Here is a 12539-nt window from a genome sequence, read left to right as displayed (position 1 = left end):
CAGTTTTGGTTAAATTTCAGTTCAAGAGAACAAAACACTTTGGCTTAAATTGTTGATTACTAAGATATTAAGAAGTTGGCTACTGCTTTCCTTTTGGCACTAGGTAAAATGTAGAGGAATGAAGCTGGGTTAATTAACATTGATAACATACAGCTGTGGGCTGGCTTCAGGGGCGGTGGGTTGGCGGGTTGGCTGATGTAGACAAGGTGCAGGTGTGGCTGGTTCTGTTAAGTGGCTGGGCAGCTGAGGAAGAAGCAGAGCGAGCGAGCAAGCGAGTGAGCTTGCGCTCTGGATGAGGAGAGACAAGGAGAAGGCAGCAGAGGGACTGGCATGAAGAGTATGTTGGTATGTGATGGTAAAAGACCTTGTTGCAGCTGATAGTTTGGAGAGTGCAGCAACAGTAAAACTTTCAGAATGATACTTTAAGTGCTAAGGCAGAAAAATGTAAAGTACCCAGACTTTTTCTGCAGAGTATTATTCAAAAGGATCATGACTTCTCCTACTATTTTTTATACCTGTGTCTAGCTTGTGAAAGTTAAGGAAAAGCACATGTGCTGTTTCAGCCAAAGACTTCAGGAGACTGTTAGCAAAGTGACAGCTCAACAATCTATTGAAAACAGGAGATGAAACTCTGCTGACTTCAACAGCAGCCCACAGCGAACTTCCCTTGGGTCCTAACATGAAGCACCAGTATAGCAGGATTGACACTCTGTAAAAGAAATCTAGCATGAAATCTTACCTGTGTCAGCAGTATGAAGCATCAGCCAGCGGATTGCTACATTGCAGTCTCGTAGGCAATTCAGCAGCTTGGGAATATTGTCCAGCACCAACTCTTCCCTTAGACAGCCCTCTTTGAGAAACTGCTGCACCTGAGTGTGCACTCGCTCAGTGACTGCAGCATATCTGCTTGCCTTAGAATATACAAAGCTCACATCAATATAATCCTTGCCTCAAATGGAATACATCATTACAATGTGACTGTGGCTTCCTGAGAACTTAAAGGGCACACAGATCAAAGAAGTGCTATAAAAATTATTATCATTATTATTAGGCAATATCATACACTACAACTGCATGACAAAGGATGAAGGCTAAATTTTAAAATGTTTTTAAATTTTAAAACAATTTCAAAAATGCAGACTTGTAAACTCCCTATATTCACCTATGTACTCTCTAGAAATTATTCTTTAAAATGGTACTAATATGTTATTGCCTAATGAGAGAGAACAACAGAAATCTATTCCAGAATGGAAATACTTCTTATGAATCAGATGTCAGTTCTACCTAGCAAAATTCTTCCCTAAAGACTAAGGAAAAGATTTCTGCTCATATTCCCCAAGTTTACTAGACAATACATAGCACAGGTCTCCTAATCAGACCCTTCTGTGTGTCCTTTCCTGAGCACAAGGGTCAGATTCTAAGGAGGCATTCAGAGATCATCAGTCAACGGATTTGTTGATTGGGCAAACAATCAACAACCTGATATTACTCACTGTTTTTCAGGCATGGAAAAAAATTATTTCACATAAAATGAACTAACTGCATTGCCTCATACAACATTCTGGTATCAGTCTTTCAAATCAGATACTGTTTCCAGATTATTGTTTATATAATTTGGGAGGCTTCATTTAAAACTGAGTGCCACACTGTCGGCATAAACGTGTAAGTTCTAAAATTGTTATCTATGAAAGACAAACACTACAGTCAGCCTAAGACATGCCAGTACCACACAACATGATGAAGAGTGCTAGCATTTACCCAGTAAAGTCACAACTCTGAAACCTTTAGGGGAAACAAACACCACAAGAGGAAGTGAAACAAGCAGTGCTGCGAAAACCAGATTCTGAAACTTGGAAGTATAATTAACTCAAAGTTGTGTACAAAGTTATGTACTCAAAAGTATTGTACTTGAATAGAATGCAAATAATTGTATGCAGGAGAAAACAGACCCTTGTATTACTGATGTCATAGAATACACTTGAGATGCCCACACAGCTGAATCTTGCTAAAAATACTTAACTCTGGCTTATGTACCTGCTCTTTGACATTTGAAAGATCCAGTGTGTAGTTCAGGGCAGTTTTAGCAGCTTTGTAGGGTTCCCATGCTTCTGCTAGATTTACAGTGATACCCATGTAAATGCTAATAACCTAGGATTGGAAACAGAAAACAAGAAGTTGCATTTATATTTCTCTTAAGAAAAAGACATACTTAGCAATAGGAGTACAAAGTGATACGCTTTCTATGTAGATGAGATATATAGGGTATAAATATGAGGTAACAAAACTTTTTTGGTAGCTGTACTTCTTACTCCACCATCTTTGGAAATCAAGGTGTAAGACGACTTTGAAATAAAAGCCACACAGTTAATCAGAGGCTTAGTTCTGAAAACCAGCTGACAGTTCTTTCAGTCACTATGTCCTTGGCCTCTATTTTTTTTCCTCATGAACGTAAGACTTCTTTTTCATTTCCATGATGCTATGCAGAACATGGACAAAAAAGCAACTTGGGAAATGACTGGGGGAGGCAGGGCGGGGGAAGGAGGAAATTATTTTAATAAATCCTACTCCCAAGAATGCCCAAAGGACCAAACTAAAATGCCATCCATCTTCTGTGGTGAACACAGAAGAAAATTATGATTCCAAGCTGCGATTTTTAAGGAGCAAAGAGAAACTGACTTCAGACTCTTAGCCAAGTTTAAGTGTGATTAAAAATACAGAATTGTGGTTGACTTACTAGTGTTTTTAAGACACTTTATTAAAAATGGAAGCCTTGGGTTACTGACAGTTGAAGGATATACAGAGCTGTGGCATTATGAGCTTCATCACTATTAACCCAATATTCCTCCATCGAGGAGTGATCACATCTAAAAGAACACTGTCAGCCTTTGAGCTCTTCTGACAGTCTCAAAAAGGAAGCCAGTAAAGGTGAATGGGACACCAGTCTGCTGATATTAGGATCCCCCTCATATTGTTGAAGTGAAGCTCATTATGTCAGTTCCTCAAAGGCTATGCTTCAACTGCTAACAATCATTTGAAACCAGCCTGAGGGTCAAGTATTCTGTATAATGCAGCTAACTCATCCATACCTGATCACAAGAAGACAGGTGTTGTCTTAAAATATCAGTTTGTACTACAAAGTCAAATGAATAAAAATGCTAGCATAAATAATAAAAAAAAAATCACAATGCCAAGTTCTCATTTCTAAAATAAGCTTGCAGTTTTTCAGAAACTGAAGGGTTCTAATATCTATTAAAATAGCCAGCTGTTACAGTCTCTTCCCTCCCTTCTTCACTTGTTCCACTTATGGTACAGAAGAATACAATTTGAAACCAAGAGAGATACATGAATTAATTTATAGTTTCTTTGTTAAGTTTGTTTCCCTTTGGTATAGCCTAGCTGGGAACTGTATTGTTACATGACAGCCTATTTCTGTAGCATTTTTTTTGAATACTAAGACTTCTGGAAGGAAATCCTAAATCTCAGTACTGAGACATGTAGTAATTCCATTTTGATCAGTGCATCTGAAAAGGTCTGTAGAATTGCACAGTGATAGGTTTTGCTTCTAAGTTACTTGGACAATGGCATGGAATGAATCCTTAAACAAGTTTCCAAACAACGGGGGGGGGGGGGGGGGGGGGGCGGGGGGGGGCAGGGGGGGGATTTGCTGGAAAGCAAGACTGTCATCCAGAGCATCCCTGACCAGCTGTTAGAATTCACCAGCAGAAATCACATGAAGTTGAAGAATGATAAATAAAAGTCCTTTATGCGGAACAAAACCAAACCCTTGGAATAGCACAATCTCACTGCCTGTGTAACAATTCTCCAGAAAGGGACCTAAGTGTCCCAGTGGACAAACTGAACAGGAACCAGGCATGCAGCCTTATAACAACAAAGAGTAACCATCCAGTGGGCTACGCCAGCCAGATTGTCACCAGCAGACTGAGGAAAGTGATTATTTCCATCTAGTCAGCCCTCATGAGGTCTTAAGAGTAATGTGTCCAGATTTAGGCTTCTCAGTAGGAGACAGACACAGACAAACTGGAATGAATCTAATAGTCACTAAGACACTTATGGGGACTCACTATGGAAGCAGAGGCTCTGACAGCTGGGTTTACTTAAGCTGGAAGAAAGATGACTAAGGGATCTGACTGTGGTCTTCTGCTACCTAAAAAGAAGTTATGAATAAGACAGAGCCAGACCCATCTCAGAGGTGCACAGGGAAAAGACAAGAGGCAACAGTCACAAGCTACAAGGAAAATTCTGGTTGTATAGAAGAAAGAAATTCTTCACCATCAGAATGATTAAGCACAGACACCGGTGTCCACAGAGACTGTAGATTCTTCATTTTAAATACTTTAAAAAGTAACTGGACAAGGCCTGAGCCGCCTGATTGAACTTTGAAGTTGGCCCTGCTTTGAGGAGAAGGCTGGACTAGAAGATGCCTGTAATACCTTCCAGCCTACATTCTCCTATGAGTCACTTTACCATGACGGTATTAGAGTGTAGTTGATTTAAACATTTAAGATGATAATTGATACTTTCAAAGGATAGTCTTCCATGCTTATCCAGAAGGTTTGCTTCACTCTGAACAAATAAAAATTTCCACAGAGAAGAATCTATTCTAGTTTTAAGACATAATGCATACTGTAAAAATAAGCTAAATTGTTCCTGTAACATTAAATCCAGGGAACAGTTTTAAAACAGAATTAATTTTTACCCAATTGTCTGGAAAGTATTTATCCACTATCTCTCTCATTTTTGCTTGCTGAGTGTGAAGAATAGAAGGGTCAAAATACAGTATCACATAGAGCATAGCAGCCTGAGTAGCCAGGGCAGTGCTGCGGTGTTCTGGTAATGGATACGCTGAAACCTAGGAAAAGGGAAAAACCAAAACTGAACATAATATAATGCAACATAACCCACTTGAAAATATTACAGAAAGTACAGAATATAGAAACCAGGAGGCAAGGAGTATATTTAGATAAGCTGGACATGCTTAGACATGCAGCATATTTACCAGACACACTTCCTGGAATATAAAGTTGACCATGTAGATGTCTGCTAAAACTTTAACAGGCTATAGTAAGATTTTACTCTGCTGTAAATAGTCAAAGGAAGAATGAACCAAAGAGCTTCAGATGAGTTCAAAGGAGAAGAGCTAAATAAGTATTTTATAAGGACTAGGTATGTTTAGCTCATCTCCGATAGAAACAAGGATTAATTTAATCCAAGTAAGAGGGAATTAGGATGCAGATAATTATTCACCAATTCCATGTACCAGAAAGATCAAAAAAATTTAAATTATCAACTGAATTTTCATTTTAAAAATACATGATAATGTATTAAAAGACCTCCATACTAACAAAAACACTGGCATCAAAATCATACATTGGTATCATACAATCTCAACATTGCTAAAGGAAAACAGTTCTCTGTTTTTATTTAGTAACATCCTATTTTTCTTTAATTTTGATTGGTTATTTTATTAGGTTAAATGTTCAGACTAGTATGAAAATTCAGGTTTCTGCCCGCTACCATGATGAATAAGCTGCAATTATCAAAGGAGATAACACCTCAGATATGACATGATTTAGTAAAACAAGCTGTATTCAGTTTGGGTTGAGCTAAAAATTTCTACCCTACTTTTCGTACTACATTTGGAGAAAGTACATTGGTTACAATCATGCTTTGTATAGAAACATTAATGCTTTTCATTATCAACTGATTACTACAAAATAGAGACTAAATTTGTAATATTATTTTAATGCAAAGGCAATAAACCAATGTATAAAAGAGGACAAGTAATTTTGATACAAAGTATCAGCTGATTTTAGTAAGATTTCTAGATTAAGTACTTCACAAGAGCAGTCTCACAAACACTTCCGTTTCCTATGAGAGACAAATTATGTCATAAAATGGGTTCCCTTCATAACTTACTAAGTTATCTTTTGTCAGTGTCTAGAATTTTACACAGCTTAAAAAAATTCCTACAGTAAAGTACCTGAAAAGGCTTATTTTCCCTCTTGAAAGTCATTATGTCTGTCCATAATATGAAAGTGTTTTTTGTAAGGTCCCTAGTCTTTAAAGTACTACTCCTGCCTAAAGAATTTAAGCCTTTATTTCATATTATCATTCATTAAATGTGGAATTCTGGTTTCCTGCATCTATAAATTGTTTCAGTTAGCCAGGACTTACTGAAAGAGTGCCAGTAATTACAGAAATGATTGCTTGTCCATGCTAAAGATGGAAACCTGCTCAAAAGCAAATGCTTTGTTAAAGATCTCTCAAAGCAGTCATATTAGAAGAGACTGTAAATATAGTAGCCATTACTCATACTTTACTTCCATTTTTCTTTTCCTTTATTAACACAATTCTCATAGTTAATAGCTGTGATATTAGTGTTCCTTTTTAAACACACTGTCTACCAAGCGATTATAAAACTCTTTGCTGTAACTAAAAGAATGGGAAACTCCGAAGAAATTAAGTTATTACAAGTGGCCAATCATTAATGATTTAAAGACATCAAACAATTTTTTTTTAATGCAAGATTGGCCAAACACTGGAGCAGGTTGCCCAGAGAGGTTCTGCAGTCTGCACCTCTGGAGATACTCAAAACTCAGCTGGACTCAGTCCTGGGCAATCTGCTCCAGCTGCCTCTGCCTGAGCCAGAGGGTTGGACTGTGGGTAGGTGTCTCAAGAAGTCCTTTCCAACCTCTGATTTTGTGATTTATTTTTTTCTGGACTGCATGGTTGAATAACTAAGCTGTGAAACCATTTCACATTCACATTTAGGTCCCCCTTTTATCTCACAGTAACTTACCTGGTTATAAATGTCATCAGACCGTAAACGGCCAATAACCATGCTAATGAATGTTTCACTTATGGGTACCCTGCTGAAGTAACTCTCAGGGTAGTTTGGAGGTCTTTTAGCTCCAGGTTGGCTTGAGTATCCAGTGCTTCGAAGCAATTTACAGATATCATCTAAATTGGAATCAGCAGAGGACCGGGCTGCACTGTTTTACAAAAGACAGGAAAACACACCATTGAACTGTATGACCTAACCATTTCCTCTTCTCCTTGCCCTTGGAACCATGCCTTTCTTCCAGGAAAATGATCAGATACTAATGTCTGGAAGATTTTTTTGTTGTTTACTCCATGAATATAATGTTCACCATATTACAGGAGGACAGGGATAAGTGTCCATACTGGAATCCCAAATAAGCACACAAAGCACAAACAGAAAAATGAACTTCACTCAGGAAGAGAAACAGAAAAAAATGACTATATTCAGAGAGGGAGTTTTGTTCTGGGTTGTTTTTTTTCCTCTCCATTCTGAATTCCTTTTGTTGATCCACTTCTGCATTCCAGAGTTAAGGAATCCTCTCTCATTATACACTGAGAGGCATAAACATAGCCAAAGCAGCACAGGAACCAGATACCCTCCTTTTTTATATGTGTGAAAGGATTTGCACTGATACCCTTTAAGACTCCAACTGTCATACAATGATGCTGTTAACCTACCCTGGAAAACTCACTATTGATTTGACTAATCAAGCAGTGTAACTACTAGAGGTCTAACTTGCAACGTATTTGTCACCTAGATACTCAGGACCTTGCTTGCACATTGGGAAACCTGTGATAGTCTCATAGCTGGCCTTGCATGATTAAAGCTTTAGCTGAAAGCTTGACAGCGGACTTCAAATTTCTGTTGTGACAGCATCAGAAATCTATTGCTTCAGTTTTTCAGCTAGACCTGCAAACACAGCTAAAGCAAGGAGTTCTACTGATATTGAGAGCTCTGCTGAAATACGTCTATCCGTATATAGTCAGTTGATCAAAAAGGTGTCAATATTGTCTTTTACCTTAATTCAATAACCTAGTTAACTGAATAAACTGCCTGTTACATCATTTCAGCCTTGAGTGCTTCTGCATATCAATATACATTACCTATATCTGTAGTAGGAAACCAACATTCTTTCTCTGACTTCTCCTTCAATCTTTTGGTCAATGACCAATAGCATGACTCCATATAAATAGAGTGCTTCACACTGTTTGGAAAGAAAGAATGAAGGAAGGAAATGACATAAACACAACTTTGTAGTAACATTTAAAGACAAATGTGTTGGCAAACTAATCCAATATCAACTGTATAGTCAATACAATATGAAACGTGCCAGGCTGTAGAATCCTGGTCTTTGTCCTCCTGCAAGCGAGTCATAGCATTTCCATGCATTTGGTAAACTTAAATCTTTGTCTAGTTTGGCACTAAACTAGTTGGTTCATTTTCTGTTACAAAACTGTTCAATACTTACTAGAAGCTGTTTTCCATCTTCATTAAGGAGGACCGTTTCTAACGTTTGCTGGATGTAAATTCCTTCATTGAGGTCATCTAAGTATCTAGGAATCATAACAAAGAGTTGGTCACTGACTGTTTTGCTCTCTAATCATCTGTCCATAGAACTCAATTGGTCAATTTTCTCTGAAAGTCAACAGAAACATTAGAACACTTCCCTAGTACAAGTAGCATGGAGCTTTTCAGACAAAGAAGAGATGCTCTACTATGAAACCCAAGGCTGGAAATCCTAGCTAAAGCCAACCAGCTGGCAAAAGCCTTCTTCCATATCTTGATGGCCTTTGCAAAAGCAACTAGAAGATACTTTGTAACTTACAGCTAACATGCTCTTAATCTTCTTATGGATGGATAACAGCCTGAGAAGAGAGTACCAAGAAGGCTTCCACTACAGAATTTAGTAAAATTGTCATATTTTCAAATTACCTCAAAAACATCTACTGGAAGTACCATAAATTGATGTCTATTGCAATTTGGAAGGCAGAGCTAGAAACAGTGTTTATCTTGATTAACAGACAATTTCTTCCTATTGAAGTATTTTCCAGTAACACTGCTTCTTAATAAGTAATGTTAAACATATTTTTTTTCATTAATCTGTTCATATAAGAACAAAACCAATTCTTATGCTCAAGATTCTCTGGAACTTTTTCTTAAGAGTATTTTATGAACCTTTTAATTGTTTTTTACAGGTAAGAGTAGCAAACTTGAGAATATGGCAACTCCACTGAAAAATCAAGTTCAGGAAAACAATGCCCATGAAAGTTAAAGAAAAAACCCTACCTGATATTCTGTTTTGGAAGACCACAAAAAACTTTGTTTAATAACATGGAGCCTCCTTTTATTAAAAAAAAATAATCTTTGAGACAATCTCCAAGATGAAGAAGGAAAACTGGCTCTAGCTTGCAATTGAGGAAATGAAATTGAGAGGTTAAATGTTTTCAAGTCACATACTAAGCTGGTAAGCAACAGCAGGCGTAAAAGTGTTCACTGCAGCAGTCCAAGTTTCCAAGTGCACATGAATATGCTTCAATAGCAAGTGTATTGGGCCTCTAAGAAAAAAGCTTCTCATTGTTAAGACTAAACAGTAACCCAGTCTTTAAGAAAATCCACATGTATTTAAGATACCATACCTGTTTAAATCTACAATATATTTGTGTACACTCTGAAAAGCTAGATAAAATCTCGTCAAAATTTCAATGTTGTTTTCACGAAATTCTTCATCTAAATCCAGTAACTCAGGTTTGGCTTCCAGTTTGCCTTCACATGTCTCAGGCCCCTAAGAAAAGAATTTCATCTTTAGAGACAGTATTTGACTTTGATGTCTATTTGACTTCCCATCAGTAGGACACAGAACATGTACAACCCCCACCATGCGCACAACACAACAACATTTCTTACTAAAACAAGGATCTGTAGTTTTCCAATCTACTTTATGATGAACACCCATTACCTAAAGATGAGTTTTAGACTTTGTTAGAATCTGCAATGATTTTAAATATGATTTATCCTATGTAACCAATGGAAAATATTAGTTAATGCTTTCAGTAAAGCCCCAATGCACCTGAAGCCACTGTGTGCTTTTTGTAGTGCTGTCTCCCTGCTGGATTTTTTTCCTTTACACATTTGATCTGATTGATTTCTGAGACAGAAATCATAACATTAAGGCCTCAGAAAGCTTAGTACTATCTCATACATTTAAACTACTTGAAAGTATTAGACCTGGTTTTGTTTAGACGCTGGATCTAGCTCAGCACTAGTCCCCCAAATTAATGCAGAAACTATGTCATTTCCCTCAACCATAAGGGAAAAAAGGTTGGGATGAAGAGCCCAAATTCCTTTAAAGCAAAGTTAAAAATTTCTAACCATTTTCCACTGTCAACATTTCTCATAACTCATAATTTAGTCTTACCATCACCATGTAAATGAAAAAGCCTTAATGTTTAATTGAAAACACTGTTAGCGTCATTCCACAGATCACTTGACAGCATGAGATCATGGCTTAAATAGATTTAGTTAAGATAAAAATAGCTTAAAGTTAAAATAAAATATTAAGCTAGTTTTGTGTGGTTTTAAAAATGCTCTTCTGCTTCTCTTTGTACAAAATACCTACATAAAACAAAGGATGAAAGCAGGCTGCTTCATCCATCACCAAAGTGCCTATGAAGTTTAAATGCATAAAGAGCCTGAATTTTCAAAAGCTCAAATCTCTTCTCATTCAGTAAGAATCATAAATACAGAAATGCTGCATTCGCAGTGAAAATAACTGTAAATTCACTAATCTCTGCTTTGTAAGTATGTCTTTTATGGATTTTGGGGTGATTACTCTGGAAAGCAGCAACACTGTGATGCTTAACATTCCAAAATCTTACAGTTTTAAGGATAATTGTATTTCTCACCAATTATACCTATTTGCTTTTAAATTTTAAGTTTTCAAGTAATCTGTGTAGAAAAGGACTTCTAACAAGCACTTAGATCTAAATGTATCTGGGAAATCATTTGTGCTTAGGGTTTTCAGTGTCCAAGGCTCACAGGTGCTGCTTGAAATTTACAACTCTTACTACACCCCCCACTCCCCGTCCCCTGCTTTACTATTAACACTTCTTGTATTGTACAATCCAGATAAAGTCAGATTAGGTAGTCTCTGTAGTTCCTTCTTAATCATGCTAAAGAATGAGAAAGGGAAATAGGTACTGCAAGAAGCTTAATTTTGTAAGGGAAATAAGGGCACTATTATTTAATTGTTTATTCAGCACATGACAAGCCCAGTGAATGAACAATGACAGTACTGTCAAACAGGAAAGCAGAAAGCAGTTTTCATGGCTGCAAAGAATAACCTACAGATAACCAAAGGAAGATGGGCATACTGCCCACAGTACTGCTCCAATGGAAAACAACCAGCTGCACAGGCTCAGAACTTGCTGGTGAAAGTATAATTTAATGTTCCTGCAGGAAATTATAGTAGTAGTAATAATAATAAACAACGACCCACAGAATCCAATACTCAAGTTTTATATAATCAGTATCCATCAAAGTTCACAGGCCAGATGACTCATCAAACATTTTGAAAGATGTAGCCCAGATCGCTCTTGAATGCGCTTAGAACTGCCACCCCCTTCTTGCCCTGATACCCTCAGCGCAGGTACTGTTTATACTTCTGCCTAGGGGTTGAAGCACAGGATGTTCCCTACACTGTTTCTGCTCAGGCTCACTGAAATGAGTAAGGTGAGGCTGAGTATGATCATCAGTAGTATATAAAACACGAGACAGCCCAGAAGCAGAACGTTAGCATGCAAGTGTATCTCAATTGCTAGCTTAGTTTGGTGAATTTCTGGTAAACACTAAACAAGTAAGAAGTCATGGAAGTCAATTCTGACGAATGGTAGTAATAAGCACAATACTCAGGAATGGCTGTTTCATAACCTGAAGCATCCTCATGCAGCACAGCAAGCCTTTAAGGAGAAGTTTAAGAACAGAACTATTTACCTTAAAGTAACTGAAATCAAATATAATATCCCCATACTTCTGTTGATCAGCCTTGTCCTTTAGCCTGAAAACACCAGGAATAAATTCAGAAAGTCTCAGAAGTTCTGCAATGATGGCATTTCCACAGGAGACAATCCGAAGAATTGCCTGACCACAGAGATTGTTTTCAGCTAGAAAATCCACCATTGTGGAGCTGGATGTGACAGAGCAGCAGACCTGCCGTCAGATTCTGATCATCAGTCTTTAGGTTATTTGAAGAAGAAACTCTGATGAGAAAACTAGCTGCGCCATTAATAACCTGTAAAAACAAAACCACACACATTGAGTGCTATGTATTCACATTTTTGATAGTGTAACCTATGTGTGTCTTTAAGCACGTTCTCACATGTTTCAGTTTATGAAATCTAAATTATGTACAGCTTTGTAAAATTAAAAAATGCACTGAATTAACCTCCAGCACGTACACTGGGTTTGACTCGGTCACCTGTGTGACCAGGCACGGAAAGCATGACCTTTTGCACCAGAAAAATTCAGAACTACTGAAGAATGGAATTATCACAAATACGGAAGCAATTGAACCCATACAAAGACATGGCAGCAAGGAAAGCAAAAACATGTTACAAGATGTGTTTATAATAGCGTCTTTAAAAATACAAAGTGATTGTAACAGGTTTTAGCTACAAGGAAAATTTTTGTGGCAAGGGGA

General features: G+C 37.4%; 1 protein-coding gene across 1 annotated transcript in view; it reads right to left on the bottom strand.

The window, feature by feature from the left end:
* The window catches only part of WASHC5 (WASH complex subunit 5), a 28673-nt gene that overhangs the window by 15491 nt on the left and 643 nt on the right, over window positions 1–12539 (bottom strand). The window contains exons 2-9 of the mRNA XM_080378360.1: window positions 11834–12131; window positions 9481–9626; window positions 8313–8397; window positions 7948–8048; window positions 6821–7013; window positions 4718–4870; window positions 2035–2148; window positions 740–911 (exon numbers count right to left, since the gene is read on the bottom strand). Of these exons, the coding sequence (XP_080234486.1) occupies window positions 740–911; window positions 2035–2148; window positions 4718–4870; window positions 6821–7013; window positions 7948–8048; window positions 8313–8397; window positions 9481–9626; window positions 11834–12019 (1150 nt within the window). The 5' untranslated portion in view covers window positions 12020–12131. The remainder of the gene's footprint in view (window positions 1–739; window positions 912–2034; window positions 2149–4717; window positions 4871–6820; window positions 7014–7947; window positions 8049–8312; window positions 8398–9480; window positions 9627–11833; window positions 12132–12539) is intronic.

Source organism: Falco punctatus (assembly GCF_963210335.1).
Source record: "Falco punctatus genome assembly, chromosome: 3".
Taxonomy (NCBI): Eukaryota; Metazoa; Chordata; class Aves; order Falconiformes; family Falconidae; genus Falco; species Falco punctatus.
The sequence above is the reverse complement of the archived record's forward strand: the minus strand, read 5'-3'. Positions and strand labels throughout refer to the sequence as shown.